Source organism: Lathamus discolor, chromosome 4 (assembly GCF_037157495.1).
Source record: "Lathamus discolor isolate bLatDis1 chromosome 4, bLatDis1.hap1, whole genome shotgun sequence".
Lineage (NCBI taxonomy): Eukaryota > Metazoa > Chordata > Aves > Psittaciformes > Psittacidae > Lathamus > Lathamus discolor.
This window is the reverse complement of record NC_088887.1, coordinates 30,439,124-30,465,609: the sequence shown is the minus strand read 5'-3', so window position 1 is coordinate 30,465,609 and position 26,486 is coordinate 30,439,124. Positions and strand designations below refer to the sequence as shown.

Genomic DNA, 26,486 nt, shown 5'->3' with positions numbered 1-26,486 from the left:
ACATGGAGTTCTGTCTAAAGATGTCAAGGCAGGAGTTACGGGTTGTTTCTATGTAAATCCTATCACTTTCCTTAAATACTGGTTAAAACAAGTATGTGATGTCTTTACTTGCAAAATACTGTTTCAAACTGCAGTAGAGATTTTAAGCCATATATGGACTAGAGTAACAGTTTAACATGATACCCAAAAATGTGTTTCATGATCAGATACAGATTTTTCACTGTCCTTAAGATTAAAATCTTCCTATAATGCCAATTATGATAGCATTATCACAGCACCACAATTTTACTTTCTCACCATTAACGGATACTATTAGCAAGTAAAATTTGAGGTATTTGACCTTTATGCCCTTTCTCTCCCATATAATGAATATTTTTAAATTTGCAAAACCTTTCAAAATCCTCATGCATGAAAGTCTTCCTATGTATGGTGTGCCAGCATAGAGACATGTCTGTGATCAAAGAGGTTCCCTACTGCCTTTTGCCTGAAAGGAGTTTACTTTATAAATCATCTTGCGTAAACCGAGATTTGCTTAACAAGAGCATCCTGAAAATACCTGTTACAAGTATGGGTTGAGTTGAGCTTTGGAAGGGGAAAGTGCAGATCTGTGAAATGAACAGGCTCATTCCCTGCTCTTGGAGAGGTTTTATTGTGTCCCTTTCCATTAATACTCTGAGATGAACAGTTAGCTTTATGTCTCTGTAACCACAGAGGGTTCAGAGGAGTGTCCTGTACTCTGTTGGGCTGCTCTCCACTTCCCTTTATTTTCTTCCAGGTAGCAGGTAGGCTTCTCATAGCTTATGGGTTACCACTTTCTTTTGTCTCCTGGGGTTCCTCTGGGTTGCATGGGAGCTAGAACCTGAAAGCAGTTAAGTGTTCTCAGGCAGCATTCTCCTCCTGTGCCCCTTCCTTACAAATGCTCTCTGTTCATCCCTCCTCAGTGCTGCTTCTCTTGCAGAGAAGTTCACTATCAGAAACTTTTGCAATGTGTATCTAATGTTAATTGGCAGAGCCTGAAACTCACCCGGAATATATAACATATGCTAGTATTTAACATCTTTGAACCAGATGTTCAGCAAAACCAGAGATATGACATATCTGAAGATAATCAAATACCAGCCTCATGCAGCCTTCACTCTTCCTACTCTGAGTGACACCTCCACCCATATCTGACAAAATTCACAGCACTCTTTCCAGATCATAGAGAGCTCCTGAGCAGATACCACACATTGGCACATGATGAGAAAGCATGAGGCTGTGTCATCGCTAAGGCAAAAGTTGTTTTTAAGGTAGGCTTCTTGAACACTGGCTCCCTTTCCTTCCTCTCTACTTGAGCCACTCCAGAGTTGCCAGATACTACTGGTACTTTTTCCTATGTGCATGCCTTAAGGATTTCTCCTTGCATACGGTCTAGTGTTATGTATGTCCTGCCATGTTTTTACCATACAATTTTAAGGATCCAGTATATGCTTGATCATACTGCAAAAACAAAACAATTCAGCATGGTTATGCATGATTGAAAATCTCCTTTCAGTCTGAACTGTAACATCTACTGTGCACCATTTGACACAGCTTTACCAAGTGCAGAGTGCTACTTGGACATAACTTCATGATACAGTTCTGTAGGATACATTTATATAGAGTGGGAAACATTTCTTCCATAAAATCACTTATATGCATGTAGTCTTGGCAGAAACATACTACACAGTATTTCTCCTAAAATACAGGAAGCAGAATTGATGTTACAGGTTATAACTGATGTACCTGTTTATTTTCACACGTTTGAATATAGGTATGTGCTCTGCTTTCACAGAGTTTCAAGACTGACGTTTAAGGCCATTCTGAATTTATAAAAGTTTGTGGAGAGTGAATACTGAAGAAATGAAATTACCTTCCACTGTAATGTAAAACTGGAATAATAGCATGTTTCTAAACATGGTGGTTGTTCATATCAGTCTGGTTTCCCCATGCTGCTACAAACAGTTATCTCCTACAAGTAACTATAATTTAGCTAGGCATTTTTTTAATTGTGTAAAGCTGTCTTGTGGCAGTGTCTTTCTGGTTTTACTTTCTCAATCTGCTGCTTTTCTTATGCAATATACAGCTTCTCTTCTTTCTCTGAAAAGGTCTTGGAGCTCCTCCCAGTCCTGGGGTAGCTAGGAGAGAAGTGGAAGGTAACATAACAATTTTTGTATTCTAGAAATGGATTTCTAATTTAATACCTGAGTAATATTATTGCCCTTGTGATAGTAAAGGTGGTTTCATGAAGATATTTATTGTGTAGGATCTTTCTTCTTTTATTTAACATGGTTTTCAGACAGCCAGGTTGCTTCCTGGTTTTCAGTAATGGCATGAATTGTTATAGAATGCAGTCTTAATTTATGAAAAAATGAGGTGAAAATTTAGACTGAGCTAATCAAGAAGAATGCTCTCAATTCTGGCTCTGAGATTAAGCTGTAGCTGACTGATTGCTAGAGTACATACTGTACTTGTAACAAAGTCAGGAATCTAGGAAGCCTGATTTATATGGTCACATATTTTGGGGAGAGAAACTTCCATATAAGTAATTTAGCCTATAATTTAATATTTTGTCTCTTCCTAAAGAGCATAGTATAGGTATTCTGATTCTGATACCTAAACTATGTGATATACATCTATAAGAAGCACTTCTCTTGCATTATTCTGGTTAGAGTTTGTGTGTAAAGTGCTGAATAGGGTCCTGTTTAAGCCGTACCAGCAGAGTCATGTTTTGGAGTTTCTTCCTATCCCCTCAGGAATGTATCCCTTTAGCACATACAGATATAGCAATAAAGTCCTAATACGGTCACAGTCAAGATGTTCTCCTATATGCTACAATTACTTTTGGCTATATTGCTGGTTCATTTTTCTAAATTGGCAGAATCGCTAATGCATAGACTAGTTCAGGTTGGAAAGGACTTCTGGTGGTTATCTACTCCAATCTGCTGCTCAAAGTAGGGTAAACTGGTGCCAGATTGCTCAGGGTACAAGTTGCTTTATTGAGAACTGTACCCAGAAACCTGTTCTAACCAGCTCTAAGAAAGCAGGGTTGTCTGAAAACTGGAAGCCGATTTCATAAACTAAGAGTCTTATGTACCACAGAGTATTCCTTCCAGTTATTGTAACTGACGTGGTGATTTTACCTTCCTGGGAAATAGGCAACAGAAACACAAGCCACAACCCTAAACCTCTTTGCCTGTTAGAAACTGTGCACTTGTCTGAGGTAAAGGTGATTTTTTCATATCTTGCACTTCACAACTTGAATGTTGCATACAAGGTCGTTATTAGCAGCAGCATGTAAATGGTGAGGTTGGTGCTGTAATATATTTATCCCATAAACAAAGAGAGGAGGTTCAGGAACTTTGGTATAGGCCATGTAGGTAGCTGACCCAGGTGTAATTACTGATGTACTCTCTGATCACATGATTTTTTGAATCAGCATGTTACATAAGTTCTTTTTGTTTTAAAGACTGCTGTCACAGTTTTGTCTGAATATACTGCCAAAGGAAACAACTTCTAGCACAACTGACAACACAGGGTACCTGTACCACTGGCCATCTTTAGCTTGCAACACACAGGAGATGACTTGACAATCTGTGATTAGAAGAGTCAAATTACTTCACATGTGCAATGGGAGAAGTGTGTGCTAGAGTAACAGCTTAGCTGATGGAGAGACTTAAATATGTAACAACTTTCAAAAACATTAATAATATCTTTTTGCTTCCATCTCCATTAGTGATAATGTACCATTGTTGTTTAATACCCATTTTTAACTTATCTAACAAAGATAATCTAATTTTTTTTCCATGCTTCAAAGCACAAAAAAGTCCTGGAACACAAAGAAAAGATAACTTAGGTAATACAGACACATGCTTTGTACTAATTATAATATAGAAATAAGTTGATTTTGAAATACATTCTAAGTCAGCAATCTCTAATATCTGTTCCAGTTCGTAGTCAGCCTCCACCTTCACCTGGAGTTTCAAGCACAGGAGCTGCTGGATATGGTACAACCAGACCGGTAGGTATTCTGTCTTAAATTTTTCCCCCTAAGTTTCTACAGTTTATTATGCTGGCAGTGGGGTTTTGTAAGTCGTAGCAGATGTAAGAAAACTGCAAAATTTACTAGGCATTTTACAGCTTATAGGAGTTAATTCCCTCAGCAATTCTTGTCTGCTAACTAAAAATACCCTAGAATATATATAATGGACATGACTTTATTGTTTTGCACTCTATGCGGTCACATCATGGGCTTCCAAGTAATACCACATTTTACGTCCACTTTCAAATAACAGTAAAGTGAAAAGTTATTCTTTGTATTATATGTTCCTGTTGACTAAGTTGCTGATTTTGTGTGATAAAGTATTTTGTTGTCTGTGCTGGAATGTATATCCTGATGGCAGTTAATTGCTTGCAGGCAGTTAATGTATTATATAGGCAGTTAATGTATTATATTGCTGATTAGTTGATGTGTAATGGAATTTCTTACCTTGTTTTAAAAATCATTTTTTATAAAGGCCTTAATGTAAAAAGTAGCAAAAGTTGGCTCTTTCTTAATTAGGGGAGGAGAGACATAAGCAGAGTTTAAGAGTTTAAGTTAAATCCATACAAATTTATGTTGTCAAACGTTTTAATGTCCTTTTCCTCATTCTAAATGAGCAAGAAACAAAAGAACAATGCGAGCTGGGCAGGGGTATCATAGGTCTTGTAGAGCTTGAAAGAGCTGTACCTTACTGGTATTGCCATTTCCATTGTACTCTTGTACAGTATTGAAACCACTGAAAACTACTGTTGAAAGCCACCACTGCAATCACTATTTGCTGATTAGTTTTTCTCAGAGATTGATTCTCACAGTGAACAGTTCTTGATCTTTGCACATTTTTCTTATTTTCCCAGACATGTAAAATGCTCTCTTCTTTCTGTCCTTTCTCTCCGGTGATTTTTTTGGGCGGTAGTTCATTTCCAGGATTTCAGGACCAGGGACAGTAGCCACGGCCACTGTGGGGTCCTGAGGATTCTTTGGGCTTCCTTTCTGCTCCTTTTCTGTTCCTTTCTGATGTCTTTTTATTTTTAAAATATGTAGATATTTTAGTATTTAATCCTATGATCCTTCTGCCTACATTCAGAACATTCAAAGAAATGACAAATCGCATCTTGTCAATAAAAGGGAACACAGAAATTTCAGAGGTTAGGTGGTTTAAAGCATTTAGAAAGTTGTTACATGGACTGAACCAAGCATAATGAATCAGATGTTATACAGTGTCTTCGAAGAAGAGTACGTACACTAGTAAAAGTAAGATCAAGGATGATACTTTTTTTTTTAGTGGAGAAATTTCATTGCTTGTTTTCTAAATCACATTTGTGTAGAGAGTCATGCAGTAGAGTTTGCTGTAAAAAATATTTCTAGAATTTCCACTGTTGCTTGGATTTTGTTAGAAAACATCAAGTACACAAAACTTGCGAGGAAACAAATCTCTACAAGCTATCTTGTCTCATGTTTTTATTTTTGTCCTGCATTCTAGCATTTTTATTAATGCTTTACATTCAGCTTTCAAGTGTGGTGTTCGTAATCCATGTGGCTTCAGATGTAATCTGGAAGAGGTCCCTATTTCTCTTTAAATACTGATGTAGACTTTTTAATTCTGTTTTATGGGAGCAATTCTGTTCCCAGCCTATTAGCTTCTATTCCAACAAGTTTGGGAAGACTCCAGCCTTCAGATGAGGCAGAATGTATGTTTCATTAATACTGTTTGCTGGGGAAAAGAAGTAACTGCCTTGCAGTTTCAGAGGAAAGAACTAACCAAGGTCTTTTATACTTATCTTGGACTTTCACTGTATAAAATTGACAAAGCTGCTCTTTGTGAATAGCAGGCTATAATGATAGCCTAAAAGGTAGATGGTGTCTGCAGTCTGCATTGACAGTGGGTTATCAGTGTGTCCTTAGGTGATCTCCAAATAAAGTAGTTGCTGCTGTTGTTTTTATTGCTTATAACAATTCCCAGACTTAGGTAAAACTAACTTACTAATACTATCAAAATTAGAAGTGTCTCTAACATTGTTGCACAGGTAAATATTTATATAAAGTTGAAGACTGTTGTAAAAATCCTTTGCTTTGAATTAACCCTCATAGTGTTTTGAGAGTACATTCTTTGCTTTTATACGTGCATAAAAAATTAATTCAGCAACTGTTATCAAAAAATCTTTTTTTCACAGAATCCTAATTATCCTGAATCATTTAGCAGTAGACGAATACAGATTCAAAGTAGAACTAAAATACTTTCTTTTTATCAATTATTATGTCAGACTATTCCACCTCGCGCTGGAGTTATTAGTGCACCACAAAGCCATGCCCGTCCCTCTGGGGGAAGACCAGCACCCGAAACTCAGACCAAACCAGCTGAACCACCAAGGGGTAAGTTTACCTTAGAAGTTAAATATGAAGGTCACTATTTAGTTGAGAGGTACTGTCTCTGATTTGAATGCTTTGTTTACAAGAGATGTCTTCTTCCTTCATGATAAATTAAGATTCCCAAATATAGTGAGAAGTTTGACAGTTTCTGTTAATCATCCACAAGGATTGTAAACCCTCAGTAGGTAACAGGCAGCAGTCAGGTGAGATCTAGACCCATAGATTTCATGCTATCATGAGAAACTTTGATCACATTGCTGTGTTTTGGTCTGAGCACACTGGTGTGTCCTGTCACGTGTGTTGATTCTCTGCACTTGTTCTGTAATCATAACATTTGGAATAGTGTTTATGTTTGACTCTCAAAGTGACTTCCAAAAATTTATAAAGGTTTTTTTTTAAATTGTATTAATATCAAAATATACTTTTTATAATAATGAATTCCAGAATACTTTTAAATACAACTGAAGTACATTTAAGGATGACATGGCTTCTGGTTATAGTTTACTACTATAGTAAGAATTTTGAATAGGATGGTAATAATTTTCAATGCTGAGCTTTTGATGACTTCTAATCTGGTTGCCATGAATACCTTGCAGCCCCTTCTTCTGCAGTTCTGTCCGGTTTTTCCACATGTTCTCATTCATGCCATTCTAAAGATTGCTATTACAGTTCTTTACAATAAAACCCACTGCAAATATACCTGCAGGCTCACCGTTGCTTCCTGAACCACTAAAGCCTCAGGCTGCTGGACCTGCTCAGCCCACGACCACTCAGACACCTCCTGTGCTAAAAATGCAGGAGCCTCTGATACCTGTGTCATCACATCCACCTCAGACAAGTGCCCCACAAAGTCTGGAACCCCCACAACCACCTCCTCGTAGCCGATCATCTCAAAGTTTGCCTTCTGAATCTGCTCCTTCACAGCAGCAAGTACGTAAACAAACCCTTGTATATATGTTTGTCATTATGTAAATTAACATAGCTTGCACGGAATGCTGTAGATTTGTGAGAAACTCCTAAAGCAAGCAAACAAACAAAAATAAAGGTGAAAAGATTGGATTCAAAGATCATCAGGCTCAGGCAGCGTATTACTTAATTGCTTATTGTCCACAAATAACTATAATCTTAAATACTAAACATCTAACTTAAGATTTCTTACAACTTATGGACAACTTGTTCTTAAAATTTTGTTGTCATTTGACAGCTTTGTATGGGAAAAAATGCAATATGAGAAATGTAACTTTATAATGACGCATGACAAATGCCATAGCAACTAGCTAATACAGGTTTTCATTATAAAGTAAGCTTTATAGATTGCATGATGCAGTGCTGTATGTTGATAATTCACTGCAAGAAGATGATACTGATAGGTACTTAATAGAAATACATTTCTCTGCATTTCCCAGTGTCAATTAAAATACAGAAACAAAATAACATGAAAATTGAACACAGCAACATTGATATTCTGTTCTGTGAGACCATTTAGAGTGTTATTTAAAAAAAAAAGCAACAACAAAATAAAATGGGAAACTACTGCTTAAAAAATGCAGAAGTAGGTTTCAGTGTTGTTTATATATACATAAGGCTAAACTTCTTCACTAAAGACTAGTGCTGTTAGCTTTCACAGTGTCAGGTGGTAGATCAGGTAACATGCTACTTGAATAAAAGCACAAATTTATTGAAGCTGATTGATTTATACCCATTTCTGACCGTAAGTAGATTTGTGGCTCTGTTTTCAGGTGTTCAGGGGTTTGTTTTATTTATTTTAAAAAGCTGCTCAGCTGTGGATATTTATAACTGCATAGGCTTGAGCCAGTATTTTAGATTTTACTTTATCTCTACATCTGAAGCCCACTTACACTGAAGAAGTTAGCTAATGCCTATTTTGTACAGCCGAATCCATTCCTCAGTGAGTTGATTTTGAATTCTAGTTGAAAAATCTTTAAAATCTCTTCCTTTATGCTGAACCTTTCTCTGCCTGTTAACTTTTTTTTTCATTTTGGAAACCTAGGCCAAAAACTAGAGGATGTTTTTTAATATACAGGTACAATAGTATGACTTTCTGTAGTTTGTTGGAAAGTATGAAGTGTTGCCAGTAGAGAATATACATGGATGCATACGGTATTTGAGACCATGACAACTTTGTGAATAGAAACAGATTGCATTGTGTCACTTTTGAAAGCCTCACACCTTCTAAATATAGTTTTACCATTAATCATTTTGTGAAAGGGGTGCAAGCAGTTGTTTCAAAACTACTATGAAAATTAAATTTGTGTCTACACACAGCAATCAAAAGTAGGCTTAAGAACTATAGGGATGCTGGGAAGGGACTCTTCATCAGGGACTGTAGTGACAGGACAAGGGGTAACAGGTTCAAACTTGAACAGGGGAGGTTTAGGTTGGATATAAGGAAGAAATTCTTTCCTGTTAGGGTGGTGAGGCACTGGAATGGGTTGCCCAGGGAGGTTGTGAATGCTCCATCACTGGTGGTGTTCAAGGCCAGGTTGGACGAAGCCTTCCGTGGCATGCTTTAATGTGAGGTGTCCCTGCCCATGGCAGGGGGGCTGGAACTAGATGATCTTGAGGTCCTTTCCAACCCTAACTATTCTATGATTCTATGATTCTAACACTGTAAACGGGTGTTTGAGCTGTGTAATGCTGTGGCTATATTGTTAACAATATCCAAAGCAGATAGTTTAAGACTAGCACAGGCAGCTGTAATTTTCTCCACAATCAGATTTCTTTGATTAATACCAGCTGTGCAATCACAAGGAAAGCCCACTTTGAGCTTCATTGTATCTGGTGTGTGTTTTGGGGTTTTTTTCCTTCTCTTTTCTTTTTCTTACAGATTTTACTTATTGTAAATTAAGGAGATTTGGGGGTTTTATTCAATTAGAAGTATTACTTTTTTTCAGCTTCAGTTGAAAAACTGTTACTATAGATGAGTGGTTTTACCAACAGAGTTTCCAGAATGAGGGCTACAATGCTTTTCATGTTAATAGATGGTTAGAATTAGAAAAACCGATAATTAGAAAATAGTACAATCAGCTGCGCAATGAGTGTCTGTATGGGAATAATACCAGATTTGGCTTGAGCTAGGTTTTTTTGATTCTTAATGGTAGAGCTTGTAAGTCTTACAGTAGAATACAACAGAGATTTAAAATGTGGTATAGTGTGTAGTATGTATTTTTGGTTTGTATTCGTATCTCAAAAAATGGCTTTGTGAAAACTTAAAAGTATTTTTAACATGAGGTTGCTTTGTTACTTGGATTTTCTTCCTAATATTCTTTCCTTTAATGTCTGTTTCTCTTTCACAAGCAGGAGCAACCATCAGGGTAACAGGTATCTGACTATTTACCAATCTTGTATGTGGTCTCTCCATCTATTCAAGCAGAAAAGATGTATGAATCTTGTTTTCATACATCTGTGGTCTCATCCATGTAAAAAATCACCTGTCCACATTAATGAATTGACTGTCATACCATAGTTTGCTTTTTCCTTTCATAATGCAATTCAAATTGATACTGTTAACTGTATTTATTAGTACCATAGCAAATATTTTGCTTCATCTTTTATGAAACAACTGGAACCTCACGTATGTTGCTTAGCCACTGCCGAATCTCCTGATCTCGGTCTGTTTGGAAAAAAATGAGTAGGTGTTGGAGTTAATATTTCTCTTTAATACAAATAAATCCTGATGCAATGGCACTGCCAAAGTCTTTTCAAAATAAAGCCCATATTTCACATATCTCAAAGAATAGAGAGATTATTATTACCCAAAGTAAAATATACTGTCTACTACAGTTTTAAAAGTATTTGGTTTCAGAATTATTCTGAATTCTGCATTTTTTTTACTTACAATAAACAATTGGGATTCATAGTTTCTTTGGGATCTTGTACTTTTTGATCACATTAATGAACACAAGATTTAACCAGCTGATGCCAAGCTGCATTTGATTTATATTATTTCTACAGTTCAGTTTTTCACACTTCCCCCCTCAGTTACTTGATGCCTTTAACATTACTTTCTGAAATGCTTCCTATATACATATGAAAATCCCAATATTGAACTACTGTATTTATGGTTTGGTAATATTAGGCCTCCTCCATTTTAGAAACATTCTGATGTAGTAGTACCAAGGATGCATGTAACCAATGTTGCTGTTTCAAAAGAACCACCACCAGAGTAAATGCATTTTTGCCATCATACTTCTTTTCTCTTGCCAGTCAATTCAAGCTGCAATTGCAATTTTTTAAAGGAAATTGCTATGCTGGATATATTCGGGAAAACATACAATATTCTTATTATTCCCGAGAGTCTCTAAAGCCTGTAGACTGATTTTGCATAGCTGCCTAGGCAGAGGATAGGTGGAGACATGCTTCAAACTGTTCACAATAAATGCAGTCAAAACAAGATGTTTAAAGATTGAGGTTAGGCTATAATAATATTGTATTTTAGTGATAATTTTAGCTAGCGTCCTAGTTCAACAAAACATTAGATAACAGAATTTTTATGCTAAATATCCAAACTGTTTGGGTGTATTAAGGTGATGTGTTAAAATGACAAGTTTGTGAAATTTGACTTCTCAGAAGCTACGTTAACTTAAGCCTAATTCTTTGCATTCATTAAATAAGGTGGAGCTCCAAACTCTGTTCTGTCAGTACAATGACTTGAGCAAGATAGTGTAGATAGTGTACCGTTTTGGACAGTTATTACAAGGTGTTAAATTTGCATTGTTGTTTGAATAAATTTATAAAAATGGAAATATTTTGTTTTAAAATATGAACAGTTTTGTGGAGAAAACTGTCTTCTCCATTTGATATTATTCTAAACAATGATAACTTGCCATTTTAAAGTAACAAACTGATGATCGTACCTTCACATGTCAAGAAGTGCTGGAGATGCCTACAGAGGCGTATGTCTACGCAGAAATGTTTGAAGTGCATATACTAATAACACTAATTTTTCCTTTCATTGTGATGCTTAAATATTGCTTGTAACATCAGTGTTATAAACTCACAAACAATGAAACCTAGAGCTTTTTATTTCATATTTGTGCTGGGTTATCACTTGTTTAGAATACAATTTCCTAAGTTTCTTAAACATTTTATTATACAATGTCCACTGGTGCTTTTGGCTAGGATTCTGACCTGCATGAAGTACATTCAAGCTTCATCAACCAACAATAGGGAAAAATGTGTTTAACAACTAGTAGGCTTTTCTTCAGAGAAGGAGTTAAGGGTTATTGTTCTCCAGAAAAGATGCAATTATACTACAAGTGCATTGTGCAAGTTACAACCAAATTGTGTTGAAGTTTCAGTTAAAGCCCAAGAGCTCATAGAAGAGTGAGAAATGGGGAGTTAGTAATAATCTCAAGACAGACAACCATATGATTACTAAGCACCTTGTTTTCTTTCCAGATTAAAACAAATGGAGCGTACGGCACTAAACTTGAAACACAGTTAAACAGTGACCCTTTTGAAGATTTGTCGTTTAAGCTGCTTGTGTCAAAGATGCAGACATCTGTCCGAAAATCACCTGTTCCAACTTTGAACCAGAAGGAGTTGATACAGTTGCCTTCAGCAACACAAAGAAATGCTGATATTTTGAATACTTTAAATTGCATGCCAGCGATGCCTCCTATTCCAACCATTAACACATCACAGGAACATAAGCGCAGCTCTCCAAATCCATTTATTACTGGACTGAAATGCACAAACCCATTCACTGAAAGAACTCCTAATGCTGGAAACCCATTTAGAACAGATACACAAGAGTGTGAAATAACTTCACATTTACTAGAAGGACGTGCCACTTGCAATCCTTTCCCTTCTCTAAATCCTCTCAGTTGTAATACAGGCAAGCCTGTATTTTCTGTGGATGCATCTGAAAACACTTTTTGCTTGCCAGGTAAATCTGTCATGGTAAAAAACGTACAGCCAAAAGGATGGGTAACATTTGATGATGATGATGATAATTTCAACGTAAAGCTAAAGCCATCTAAAAGTGTTCCAGATATTAAGCAAATCAGCTCCAGGAAGTCAGATGGATCTCCAGATTTGCTGGGCACTGAACAAAATACTTTTCTTGGTTCAGACTTTAACTTTGATAATGACTGGAATAGAAGTTTGACTGATTGCTTCTATACAATGCCAGCAAGAAGACCACCTGCACCTCCCATACCATCAAGAGTAACCAGCAACAGATCCCCCGCAGATCCTTTCACTTCCTTGGCACCTAAGGTGTCACCAACACAAGATTTTACAGAAAGATAGATGTTCAAATATATAAGAGGTTATATTTGTTGCTACATTTATCCAGTAGAATAATTGGGCATTTGAGATTATTCTGTGTGCAATAATTATGTCAAATGCACTGAAACGTAACTCTGCTCGTAAACAGCCACTATTGTTTGTGTATAAATTTTGAATATGTATATATGGTAGAGCACAAAAAATTGTCTGAAATGTATTAAAATCCCAATGTAATAGTGTTTGAATAGACGGAGAAAAGAGGGATGAGCTACTAATCTCATTAAAATATAGCAATCTTGAAAATGGTTTTTGCTTAGGGAGCCCTCCCATTTGTGTTCCTCTTTGTGGAATTTCTAGGAAAGAGGCTCCTTGCTGGTAGCCTCCCCATTCCCTTTTTACGGTTTTGTTAATTGATATTTATAAATTGATATTTACCAAAGAGCTGCCAAAGTTTATTGAGATTTGAATGTTGACAAGTATTGTTTAGAAGTTGTTTAATTTATAACAGAGGCTGTGGATATTTGTAAGGCGTATATTTGAATGTGAGGCACAACAAAAATAGTTTAATTTCAAACAAAACTTTGCTTATTAATATATTCAATATTTTAATTTTCTGTGTCAGTATATTTCAGCTATTAAATGTTACTGTGACATATACTCACTAGCATTACTTCAGAATAACTGTTCCATATCATGCACTTACTATTTTAAAGATGCTTCCCTCCCCGCCCCCAGATTGTAAACAACTGGTACAAGAAGTTTTCCTTCAACCTCTGGGAAGAAAATTCCCCTTGGGTTTTGAGAAACAAAGTAGTCTTTATCAGTTGCAGACAACATATTGGAGTTGGCTTGTCCCACTCTGCTCTTCTGCACATTAGAAGCGTCCTATAGAAAGCCCTGAGCAAAGGAATTAGCAGCCATGTTATAACAGCAGAGGAGATGGTCATCTTGTGTGATGGGGTTCTCTGCTCAGCATCCTCCCCATCCGCGAGACTGACTGCTGCATTTGTAAAATTGTACTTTCAAAGAAAACAAGGAGAACAGTAGTTCTCTGAACAATATCATTCCATCACTTCTCCAGGTAAAACTGAATGAGTGACTTCCTCACTCAGTGACAGGGACCATTGTCAGTGTGGTGCTGCTTTGAGGCTAGTGAAGGCTTAGTCACCATTCTACATGCTGTGCTACAAAAACATAACTCTTTGTGCTTTTATGATTTTCTAAAGCTCAAATGAGATTACATAAAATATGGCATGTTGTTATCCTGAGGCAATTTAAATAACCGATTTCCTTAGCTCCATTTATGTGTGCTATAAAAACCCTGCAGTTCTCCTTTGCAGTTCATAGTGTCTTAGAACAGAACTTGTATACACAGCTGCCTACTTTTATCCAAAGCTGAACGTGTCACGCTGTTGTCATCTCTTGGGGGACTGCAAATATATCTCTACACGCCTTGGCTTAATTGCAAACAGACTACTGGTTCTGCAAAACCAGGGACTGAAACACAACACACTAGCATTATATTTACAGTAGCAAAACGCACAGAGTCAGTACTTTTTTAAAATGCTGTCAAAAGGTTATTTATAAAATAATCCACTCTTCCTTTAAACAGTGTATGGATGGCCATGAGCTGCAGTTGGGTAAAAGATAGTGAGTTTTCTATTGCGCTTTGTATCCGTTCAGGCCATTAAACAGCACTTGTACGTTTTACACAGCAGTAGTATTATACTCCTTGCGTGCTTCAGTGCGTGAATTCCCTTGTTTTAAACTGTTGCTATAAACATCTGTGTGATTGGTGTTTTGGTATATTCTTACATTATTTCAAAACAATTTTGGGGGAAACTTTTGCTAGTGGGAGTTAACGTGATAAATATGTTCTTCGTTGACTATTTAATTACAGTGATTACAAGCTACTGGCTAAACTGTACCTGGTATACAGCACCTCTACACTTTACAGGAGTATGGAGACTGACAGCGACGTACTGCAAACATCACCAGAAATCTCCAGAAATATAGTGTGTGTATATATATATAGCTAACCACTGTAACGTGTATTAACGACAATAATTACTAGCAGGAGTTCTGAAGATAATGAGAATTAAAATTAGAGACGCTCCACACGTTTCCATGGGTTCTGTGTTCCCTGGGGTGAATCACTGCAGTGTAACGGCTTGTGGCACACAGCAGCCACGGCTGGCCCTGTCCCGGAGCTGTCGCGCTGCAGCACAGCACCGACCCCGTACACCTGCCCCTGTGCGGTTAGCTTCCGCTCTCTGTGCCGGAGGCGCGGCTCCACCGCGGCTCCCCGTGCTCCCGGTTGGCGCTGGGACGGTGGCGCGGGCCCTTTAAGCTACTCTGATGACGGCAGCTGGAGGGCCGGAAGCGGAAGGGCCGCCGGATAGGGCTGGCGCACGGTGGGTGTTACGGTTGCTCGGGGTTCCGGGGGGCGGCCGGGCGGGTGCGTAGAGAGACGGAGGGGGGAAGTAAGGAAGGGAGGGAGAGAGAGAGAGAGAAGGGGAGGGAGAGAGGGGAAAGAGGGAGAAAAGAAGGACGGGAAGAAGGGAGGCGGCTGGGGAGCGCCGGGAGCGGCCTTCCCCACCGAGCTGCCCGCCCGCCGCTGGTATCCAGGGACGCGGGTGCGTTGCTGTGGTGGGCGTGGCTGCGGCGGCCCCTAACGGTGCCCTCCTCCTCTCCCGTGGCAGGCGCAGGGCGGCCCCGGTTCCGCCATGGTGCGGCTGCACGTGAAGCGCGGCGACGAGAGCCAGTTCCTGCTTCACGTGTCCGGTAGCGCGCGCCTCTCCGACGTGGCGCCGCTCGTCGCCCGCATCTACAATGGCAGGCTGAAGGTGCAGCGGCTCTGCTCAGGTAGCGGCGCGCAGGCCCACCGGCAGCCGAGGTGGGGCCGCTGCCTTGGGCTCGGGCGCTGCTCGGTGTGCGGGTGGTGGTTCCCGGCTGGCTGCCGGGCAGGGGGCTGAGGGGCCACCTTGGGTGCGGGCTCGCAGACGTGAAGTGCTTTGCGAGGTTCAGAAACGCCTGTGAAATCCCAGTTCAGCGGCAGATGAACCAGCCTCCCCTGAATTCACGAGAATGCAAACAGCCCGCCAGAAACGCTAAGCCGTCTGTAAATTCCCACCTTCTCCTAGCGTCGTGATTTAGACCTAGCCAGCAGCTAAGTACCACGCAGCTGCTTGCTCACCTCCCCTTCACACTTCTCCCCTCCAGGTGGGGTGGGAAGGAGAATCGAAAGAATGTAGATCCCACGGGTTGAGATAGAACGGTCCAGTAACTGAGGTACAGTATAATAATGATAATGATAAGGGAAGAGAATGTAAAACTACAAGGGGAAAGGGGGGAAAAAAAATCAGTAAACTCAGGTGATGCACAGTACAATTGCTCACCACCTGCCAACCAATACCCGGCCCAACCCAAGCAGCAATCTGGGCCTTCCAGGTAGCTCCCCCCAGTTTACATACTGGGCATGACGTGCTGCGGTATGGAATACCCCTTTGGCTAGTTTGGGTCAGGGGGCCTGTCTCTGCTTCCTCCTTGCTTCCTGTGCCTCTCCTCACTGGCAGAGCATGAGAGACTGAAAAGTCCTTGTGGATTGAGCATTACCTAGCAACCGCTAAAACCTCAGTGTGTTATCAGCACTGTTCTCAGACTAAATCCAAAACACAGCACTGCACCAGCTGCTAGGGAGAAAATTAATGTTATCCCAGCTGAAACCAGGACACCTATTTTAGTAGTCCTCATGGACAAACCTACAGGTAACCCACTCACATATTTTCTCAACTGAAAAGGAATTAATTACTGTATAACAATAAAATGTTTTTCCCATTTTGAAAAAATTTGCTTTCCCAAAAGTACTTAGAAAAAACTGTCAGCTAAAGCTGATTAAGGAAATGCCAAAGAGGAAAAGTTTATGGCCAGCAAATACCACATAGATTTGTATACCTGCACTGTCATTTGTTATGTTGTTTCATATATGTGTGAAATGTGAATGTAATTGCAGCACATATGTCTATGTGTATGTATTTATATACCTTACTCTTTATTCCATGTGCTTAGCTCTTTAAAAACTGAAGGCTAGGAGTAAGGTTTGCCTGCAAGTGCATAATGTGAAAAGCTTTTGTAACTGGTATGTTTCAATAACACAGATCTTTAAATCTTGTTCTCTGAATGCTTTAAAGAGATGGAGGAGCTGGCAGAGCATGGTGTTTACTTACCTTACAATATGCAAGGACTGACAGATGAGCAAATCGAAGAACTGAAGTTAAAGGATGAGTGGGCAGAAAAGTGTATACCAAGTGGTGGAAGTGTCTTTAAGAAGGATGAAATTGGGCGAAGAAATGGACATGGTAAATCAGATGTAAATATTTCTTTTCCTGTAGACACAGATAACCTATAACATAGTGAGGAACATGAAAACTGCAATTTGGGATCTTTCTTATTTACCTCACTGTCCTGGAAGAATTAAAAACTGAGTAGGCACTAAGTATAGGTTTGATTTCAGGCCAGCCTGTTAGCCAGCTCATGTTCATTTGCTAATTATAAAGATCATCCTATAAATAAACTATATTAAAGGCAGTTGTAGATTTGTTAAGTGGCAGCTATTTCAGGAGCCTGTTTCCACAATAGATTACCTGAACTGTCAGTTACTTACATAAGTCTTCTGTCTTGGGTTAGGACCTGGTGTAATGTTGATTTAAAAGCCTAAATAGTAGCGTATCTCTTTAGCACATATGCTGTATAATTTTGTGACTCTAGTACTTGGAAGCAGACTTCAAAGAGTAAACAGTTATCAGAAGCAACTTTAACTGTTTAATTTAATTGTAAATGTGGAAGTTTTGAGATACACTACAAGGTTGTTTTTCTAATTTTGTGGTGTCTGTGCCTGTATTCCAGACACCACAACGGCCTTTGTCAGGTCAGCAGCCCTTTAGTTTACTCTGAATGTCTTATTTGGGGGGGCAGTAGTTCTTCTATCACAACATGCTGCCCAACCTTATTTAAGCCTTTGCTGAGCTTAAGAGTTTATTTTATAGCTAGATGTTTTTGCTCCTGTGTTCTCAGAAATAGCCGAGTACCTTGTACATAGGCATGCAGACAAAGCATGGTTGTTAGCAGTGTCAGGCCTTACAGTGAAAGTTTGCATCAACTTTAATGTAAGGACAGTAGCACTTTTACTTGTAGTTGTACTCTGTCATTTATTTGTTAGTGGAAGGACAATTTTGTAATATTAACAAAGTTATAATGTTGAACAGTGTATAAATGTGGACCAAACTAAATACCATCAAGTGATGCATTTAAGTGTTCAGCTGTGAATGGGTATGATTTAATTGGACTTTTTTGTATTTGAGGAGAGGCTTTGAATAATTAAAATAGGTAACTATGATATGAAATGCACATTATATTTGCAAAACTGCATTTTACATTAGGTTAAAATTTTAATCAGAAAAAATTGAAAAAAAAATCAGGAAACTCCAAGCTGTTGTCCTCAGTTAAAGCACATTTGCCAGTACAGCCCACAATATTTGTAAGTACAGCATGGAAAAGAGATTCTTGGTTTTGGTTGTATGGAGTATGAGATTATAGCTGTGGCTTTCTACTTGGTACTTTTGTCCCAAATGAAATTCCAAGTACCAGCCAGATTTCTTTGTGGAAAAGTAAGTTTGGCTCTCCCATGAGAAATACTGTTTTAAATTAGTAAGAAATACAGCAATGAACTGTCAAAGTGTTAAGTAGACTGCAATTTAGTAGCATCTCTATTGCTTTGAGATTTAGCGATGGTTCATTTGCTTAGAGTAGAGCAAACCTGGACAGGCCATTTACTTGGTTTCTTTATACTACGTGTGGTCTATTAAATATGTGCCTCTTATTTTTAGCTCCAAATGAAAAAATGCAGCAAGTTATAAAGAAAACAATAGAGGAAGCCAAGGCATTAATCTCTAGGGTAAGTTTCCTGAAGTAACATGTGGTATATGGGACTTTCTTAATGGGTGCTATGTAGTTGGGCGGCTTAAGAAAAAACAGACTTTCTTCAGTGCAAGGGCTGATAATTTTTGAGTAATAATATGTAGTGATGTGAATAGTGTAATAAAACTTGACATTTCTGTTAATGATTTTCCTAATGGCTTTTGGCAAGCTGGTTCAACAAGTTAAGGAATCCTATATTAAACTCCAAGTGATTGCTGGCAGCCAAGACCACATTGGATGATTAAATTACATTTAATTTTATCCACACGCTCTTAATTTGCTATTGATGCATTCTTTAGGCGAATGCTTGTCGTGTTTTCTGGTGAAAAATTAACTTCATTCTGTGATGTTCCTGGAATAAAATACCTTTTGCTTGTTAACATAGTCTTTTGAGTTTTATATATAATTAATTGAAAAATGTGTTCTAATCTTTTAGCTTAGGCCTTGGTTTTGCAAGCACTTGGAATCCTGCTCAGTCCCAACAAGTTTGTGAATTTAAAGATAAGCATGAGGGTATGCCCTGATGGGACTCTGGTCTCAATTATTCATCTTCACTTTACCAAATCTGTAGGTGCTCTGTATTGTGTCTCAGCTTTTGGAAGACTTTGAAACACAACTGAATAGTATTTACTATCAGATTTCTTTTTTTGTTAACATCTTCAGGTAATTTTCTCCTTTCTGCCCTTACAGTTCTGGGAGCTGGTATGTGTAGAACTTTAAAACAGTTTTAAAGCAGTTATGCAAATAGGTAATGTTACTGATTTTTTAGTGTTGCCTGTGTACTTAAATTGGCCTTCTTGATTGTTTTGTTAACAGTGTCAGGTCAGTCATGTAGAGTGAGCAGCTTAGTGTTTCCAAAGGCCTTGTGGAGGCAACCAAAGGAGTGTCTGGCAGCACTTCAGTGAGCTGAGTTGCAGCAGACCTTTTCTGAATTAAGGCAGGATTTCAGCCAAATTGTTCTGAGTCTCAGCAAAAATACAAAACACACAAAATCAGAGATGTTTTAGATTAAAGCTTCTGGACTATAAAGATTTTCTCCAGATGGAATTTTTCTTTTCTGTTGCATTGCGTCTCATCTCATCGGGAGGAAATGAGTATGTAGTTTTACTACCTGAGTCAAAAATATCTGCAGGTCTGGTCTCCAGTTTGCAAATCTACCTGAGTTTAAATTCCAACTATATACCATATTGTTATTTACAGTAAAAAGTTGCAAAATTCCCATGCTGCATGTTGACTTACTCCTGAAACTATTACTTCTACCATTCATTGGTGAATGAAGCTGAGGATCATGGGAGAAGTGGTTTGTTAGGTTCATCACTTTATATGTATATGTATATGTAATAATGTAAAATGAAGTACTTGCCAGTTGACTAGTTTAAGAATGTCCACAAGGAGGCAATGTTCTCTTACTCTTTCATAAACCCTGTTACTTAAAATATTGAAACTGTTAAATCCCTAAGTAAAAACTTTATTTCTTCTCTTCCAGCTGCATCTTGTTTTTCCCCTATCTGTTGCAGTAGGGTTTGGAATGATCTCAAGCACTTGATCTTGCAGATCTCTGCGTAAGCTGTGCAACATGCCAAGCTTTGCTCTTCTGCTCACAAATGCTTTATTTTTATTCCTCAAGTTTTAGGCCCCCTTTGTAGCCCTCACTTGAATTCTAGTGTTTTGAATCATATTCATGAATGACAAGTACTTGGAACAAAAGACTCCCCATCCAGTTTCTGTGGTCAATATGCATACTTGTTTGAATGCCTGCATCCCACAGGCATTACTAAATGCTTCCTGCACAATTTAGTGAAGATATCTTTTCTTTTTGTTTTTTTTCTTCCCCCATCCCCTTCAGTGTAAACAAGCTGTATTGAGGGGGCAAAAGTGAAGTGATGTATTCAGAAGTCAATATTCAAAGGAGGAAATTAGCACTCCTAATATCTTTATGCAGCAGTTAGCTTTGATCAGATATCCCACTGTTGAACCTTTGAACTGACTACAAAGCAAAATGTTTCTGCATGGTTTCTTTAAATTACCAGTGATCCTTGCCTGTATTTCAGAAACAAGTTCAGGCCAATGTGTGTGTTAATATGGAGATGGTGAAAGATGCATTGGACCAGCTCCGAGGGGCTGTGATGATTGTGTATCCAATGGGATTGCCTCCACATGATCCAATTAGGATGGAGTTGGAAGATAAAGAAGACTTGTCGGGAACTCATGTATGCAATAATGTATTTGTATTATATGTAGTGACTGGCTTAAATATGCTATTGAAACATATTAAACAGCCATGCTGTTCTCCATTTTAATCAATGAAGGTTATTTGCACTTGCATGACAAATTTTGTTTCATGTTTTTGTCTGATAACTTTATGTAAAAGCACAGCAATAGCTTAACTAGAAATAAGATGAATTAAGTTTATTTCAAATGTTACACACAGACTTCAAGTAAGTCTAGGACTTATTTTAATTAGCTTGTCATTTCTTTCTAATGGCAGTATTGAGGATTTATTGCCCAAAGTGCTTATGTTAAATCAAGATCTATTGGAATATGAAGGGTAATGCTGTAGATTAGTATGAGGAGAAGGATGGTGCCGAGGTATAGGGTAAAATTACAGTGGCCTTTCTGTTAGGAATTCTAAAAAATTTTTTCCAGAAAATTTTTATAGTTTTGAAAACAAAAACAAAAGAAAACAAAACCAAAAAAAAACCCAAACAAAAAAACCCCAAAGCAACAACAAAAAACCCAACAAAAATATACATGCACAAAAAAAACCCAAACCTACCCCAACACTTCACCTTGTTTGTTTATTTGTCACAGGCTGGACTTGAGGTTATAGAAGAATCGGAAGCACAATTATGGTGGGCAGGAAAGGAGTTGAATGAAGCAAAGTTGCTCTCTGATTATATAGGCAAAAATGAGAAAACAACCATCATTGTCAAGATACAGAAAGTAAGTATCGCTGGGAGATTTCTTTAGAAGTTACTCACCTTTGGCTGTCATTCTCTGTAAAGAGAATTGTCCATAAATGTATAAAATGGATTGTTAGTTTCAACTTGAGTATCTTAAAACTGTACATCTATTTTAAGGCTTTAATTTATTATGTTCCAGATTTTTCTTTAGTGGCTCCTTTGCTTGTCAGTTAAATACTGTAGCTGCTATTACTTGCTCCATAGCACTGTTCTGAAGTACAGCAAAGAGGTATTTAAAAATAGATGAAATACAATAGAAAAGTTTAAAAAACCTCAGTTGGCTCTCAGTTCCGTGTCAGTGCAGAACACTGAACAGATGCAGTCATTCAGTCTGCCCAGTTTTTCTAATTATACTTGTGATTTTTTTTCTTGCTACATTCGGCCTTTAAAAAAGTTTTAATGTTTTGTGCATATGTGGTGTGGATAGGTCTTATCTCTGTTTCAGTCTGTTCTGTGTCCAAAAGACAGTGTCTGTAACTCAGTAATTTCCTGCCTGTGATGTCCTGAGTTTTGTGATGTCCTGAGTTTCTTGATGGCAGGTCAAAACTGTCTCAGTTGCCTTGGAAATGTGGACATGATCTTCCAAAGTGTTTAGGGAGAACTCACTGGGTGCTAGAAGGAAGAAAATGCTGCTGGGCCTGTAGCACCCAGTTGCGCTATTCAGGCTTCCAGCTGAACGTTTTTAAAAAGAAATTAAACTTCCCAGTTGTCGGATGTGGTGACGTAGATGAGGCCTCTTGCATTAATTATGAACTGGTCTGAGTCACAGAATCATAGAATGGTTTGGGTTGGAAGGGACCTTAAGGCTCATTCAGTTCCATCCCCCCTGCCATGGGCAGGGACAGCTTCCACTAGATCATGTTGCTCAAAGCCCTGTTCAACCTGGCCAGGGATGGGGCAGCCACAGCTTCTGTGGGCAACCTGTTCCAGTGTCTCACCATCTTCATAGTAAAAAATTTCTTCCTAATATCTAATCTAAATCTACCCTTTGACAGTTTAAAAACATTTCCCCTGGTCCTATCCTTACGTGCCTTTGTAAAAAGTCCCTCTCCAGATTTCTTGTAGGCATCCTTTAGGTACTGGAAGGCTGCTATAAGGTCTCCCCAGTGGCTTCCCTTCATCCTCTGGAATAATGAGCAAAAAGGAGACAAAGTTCTGCTGCTGCTCCTCTGTTTATATGCCTGATGCTTCAGCAAAAACTAGTCATTAGGTCTATACTGGTGTCTCATGCAGTGGTCATGTTCTTGCAATATCAAAATTAGTACCAAGCTACTGGGACTGTTCATTGTTTTTTGGACAAAATTATTTTATACTAACTGTGCAGTTGTTTTCATCACTGGTGAGAATACCATACTCAAAGGAAGAGTGTTTGGTGTTTCAGTTAATTTTCAGAGCTTTGTAAAAGGTGCTCACTGTGTTTGTGTGTATGTATCTCTGTATACATAAAATCGCATTCAGAGGGTGCTTTTGCAGATGTCGGATGTCTGGGAGAACTAACTTATAGCCAGGAATTATTCTGGAGCTGTATTTCACTTCCATGTTAGCGAGAGCTTCTCTGCTCAGAGAAGGCATTAATGTTTATGACAGATCTTACTATCTGCAGGTGTCTGTACTAGAATTCTGCACAGATAAGTCAACTGATTTATGTGTTTATCATTTAGAAGACCAGAATTGCTTTCTCTTTCCCATCAGGGGCACTGAAAACAGTGTGACAACTTAAAGCCATTGAAGTGTAGGCTCCCAGGAAAGTTGTCTTAGTGTTTAATTAGATGATTTTAGTACCTCTTGAGAGAATGCAAAGTAGCATGGGGGTTTCCTGCCTGACAAGGCATGCTGGCATCGTTGGGTCGGAGAGCTAAAATAAACCACCTCAGACCTCTTTTTTTTGTTCCAGAGAGGATTCACCATCTCAATTCAAACAGTTCTGTGTGCTGTTGTTGACAGTAGCTGTCATCAGCTATTTTCTGCTGTGTGCGTCATTTCTTCCATGAGCACATTTGCCTGGAAAAAAAAAATGTCTTATTTGTAGTAACAAATAAAATGTCTTTTACTTGTCATATTTTGTAACTGCCTTCCTTCCCTGCTTTCATAAGTCATGTGCCATCTTGAATCTGTATTAGCAGGGGAGCTAAAGATGGATGGGCCCATCCTGAGCCATCTAGAATAACCTTAAACCAAAGAGATTTATTACTTCTTTTAGAGCAGAAGTTTAAATAAAATAGACTCAACCTTGTTTGCAGGCTCCATTGATGTCCACAAAATTGACAGCATGATTCAGATGCTGAGATGAAAAAATGATTCTAAATGATTCTCACTTGTATGCAGCAGAAGTTTCTCAACATTTATTTTCCTGTCCTGAGGGACCTTACTAGATTTGAGAAATCCTTTTGTCTGAAGAAATGTCTTGCTGTCTTTCCATGGCAGTTTCTCTTTTGTATTGCAACTGCCATCATAAATAAAATTTACGATTTCCCTTTCAGAAAGGACAAGGAGCTCCAGGGCGTGAACCTCTGATTAGTCATGAAGAGCAAAAACAGATGATGCTGTACTACCACAGAAAGCAGGAGGAGCTGAAGGTAACGGTGTCTTTTTAGTGCATGTGAGCTGTGCTGTTGCGGGCACTAACCACAGGTTATGTTTGTTACTGGCTGGTTCTGTTTACAGAAACTAGAAGAGGATGATGACGACTCATTTCTAAATGCAGAGTGGGCAGACAACCATGCTTTGAAAAGGCAATTTCATGGTGTAAAAGACATCAAGTGGGGTCCGAGATGAAGCTCTGCAGACACCATTTTGCCTCTTTAAGCTGTTTGGTTGATACACTTGTTTGCAATTAGGAATTGTGTGTGGTGGATTCTTCTGGTAAAAGCTGAAAGTGTCACTTCTGGAGCAGGTGCCTGTTTCGCCTGTAGGTTTTCAATAGACATTTACATTTCTGTGTAACTCTAGCAGTCCTTGTCTCTGCAAAGAATGGAACCAATTCTGTTGAAGTTTGCTATTTTGTTAGAAACTTGGAATTTGAATACTGAAATGTTAAACTGTTTGATAGTATATCTAATAAATAAGCAATAGAATGCTTGGTATCATTTTGACTGGTTTTTTATACTTTTTTCCTGATTCTTGTATTTCTTTTAGATGGTGTGGTCTGTAGAAGATAACTTATATTATAAGAAATCAGTTGACCAGGCTAGTCCAGGGAAATTCAGTGACTTTTATGTGCTTGTTTGCATTTCAATGGCTAATTCCAAACTGTCTCTTTTACATGAGTTGACCTCTTAACAATTGTTTAAAGAAAGTATTTTTATATAAACACAAATAACACAAAAATCCTTGGAGAATGCTTCGTTTTCATTCTTTCGGTTCAGTTTCCGTTGACATTGGAAGCCAGTGAGTTGATCTGATTCAGTGTAACAAGCTGTTAGCCCCCCTGCTTCCCACAGAAGATTGACAGAAACTTGTTTGTAAGTGTCATTTGCAAGTAGATTAGATACAGTTGGATACAGTAAAAGCCAAATTTAATAGGGTTTGATCTCTGCTATTGAAGTACTTCTAAGATTATGACTGGATTAGAAGTATTCAGTTTCTAACAAATCAGCATTTTAAAACTGAGAAATCGTGAAATTTATCGGAGAGTGTTTCCACTGTATGCTTGATCAAGGCTGGGCTGGATGGGGCTTTGAGCAACCTGTGTAGTGGAAGGTGTCCCTGCCCATGGCAGGGGGGTTGGAAATGGATGAGCTTTAAGGTCTCTTCCAACACAGACCATTCTATGATGATTCTATGATCCTCTTACCGCTTCTAGAACGTATCATCAGTCAGTTCTGGGTTCAAGACTAATGCTAGTAAACTTGAAGCAAATGTGCCTGGGTTTGAAGGGAGGGTTCTGATTTGAGATACCATATGACTAGTAGATAATGAAATCTGTAGAATTATCTATGTAGATAATTACTGTATAGAAACACGTTGCTCAAGTCTTACATGTTTAGACTTCTGTGTCCTCAAATGAGGTGCTTTTCTGTGGAGGCAGATGTGCACCCTCATCAGGTCACTGAGCAGTGGAAAGCCAAGGCACCCTGAAAATTCTGTGTTTTAAAGTGAGGTGAACTGATGTGGGCACTCGCAGCCAACAACTAAAATGATGTGTTCCTTTACACCCCAGAGCAGCTGTCGCTAGAGCAGAGGGGAGCTGAGAGCATCCACCTTTTCACTTCCACAGCATGGAAAGGCAAGCCATCTAAGGATGTTGGTTTTGCAGTTTGCTATAGACTTCAGGATACCAAGTTACCCCTGCATGCATCTGCTGCTTTTCTACCTGAACCAAACCTAGATCATGTTCACAAACTACGTCAGTCTTGAACAGGCAGTTGCTCACCAGCACCTTAAGTCAAAGTGCAACAAGATGGAAGTAAATTCTTTGGTTGTTAACTGTTCCATAAAAGTACCTGGCCGTGACTCTCCAGATTGACAAGCCTCAGTACTTGCAGCTTAACTCTTTCTGCTTGTTTGAGTCATTGTAAAATAGCAGAGTTCTGCTACTTGGTTTTTGGTGATGAAAAAAAATACGATTTGAAGTATTAGTGTGGTTGAAGAAACACTGATTAAGTTGAACTGAAATGTTTGCTGAACTCACAGCTTGAAGACTGAGAAAAATTGAGAAAAGAATTAATGCTGTTCAGAACTATTAACGATGTTTGTAATTCAGCCACTGATCCTTTAGGGAAGTTTGGTGTCTGACAGTCTTTCTTGAATATCAACTTTACAGTAACATGGTTCTTTTTTACAAAAAACCCAAAATACATGGATTTTTCTAAGTTGCAAGACTTGACATATTTTATATTTTAAAACTAGGAATTATTTCTATGTGG

The 26,486-nt window shown here is 38.5% G+C and overlaps 2 protein-coding genes across 9 annotated transcripts in view; both read left to right on the top strand.

The window, feature by feature from the left end:
- SYNJ1 (synaptojanin 1) overlaps positions 1-14,798 on the top strand; it is a 64,695-nt gene extending 49,897 nt beyond the window's left edge. For 4 of the 7 annotated variants that reach the window (XM_065676816.1, XM_065676814.1, XM_065676815.1 and 1 more), the window contains exons 25-30: positions 2,127-2,174; positions 3,836-3,874; positions 3,969-4,039; positions 6,322-6,430; positions 7,134-7,357; positions 11,849-14,798. In XM_065676816.1, coding sequence (XP_065532888.1) covers positions 2,127-2,174; positions 3,836-3,874; positions 3,969-4,039; positions 6,322-6,430; positions 7,134-7,357; positions 11,849-12,703 — 1,346 coding nt within the window. In that variant the 3' untranslated portion in view covers positions 12,704-14,798. The remainder of the gene's footprint in view (positions 1-2,126; positions 2,175-3,835; positions 3,875-3,968; positions 4,040-6,321; positions 6,431-7,133; positions 7,358-11,848) is intronic. The other 3 variants (XM_065676819.1, XM_065676818.1, XM_065676820.1) reach the window with 3 other exon arrangements.
- Positions 14,799-15,054: 256 nt separating this feature from the next.
- CFAP298 (cilia and flagella associated protein 298) lies at positions 15,055-24,695 on the top strand. 2 transcript variants are annotated; one of them, XM_065676811.1, is made up of 8 exons: positions 15,055-15,096; positions 15,385-15,547; positions 16,873-17,040; positions 18,568-18,635; positions 20,710-20,868; positions 21,470-21,601; positions 24,102-24,197; positions 24,286-24,695. In XM_065676811.1, the coding sequence occupies exons 2-8, from the start codon at positions 15,409-15,411 to the stop codon at positions 24,394-24,396; spliced, it is 873 nt and encodes a 290-aa protein (XP_065532883.1). In that variant the 5' UTR covers positions 15,055-15,096; positions 15,385-15,408; the 3' UTR covers positions 24,397-24,695. The 2 variants fall into 2 exon arrangements, with proteins under 2 accessions (XP_065532883.1, XP_065532884.1); XM_065676812.1 differs by lacking the exon at positions 15,055-15,096 and adding an exon at positions 15,123-15,140.
- The last annotated feature ends 1,791 nt before the right edge of the window (positions 24,696-26,486 follow it).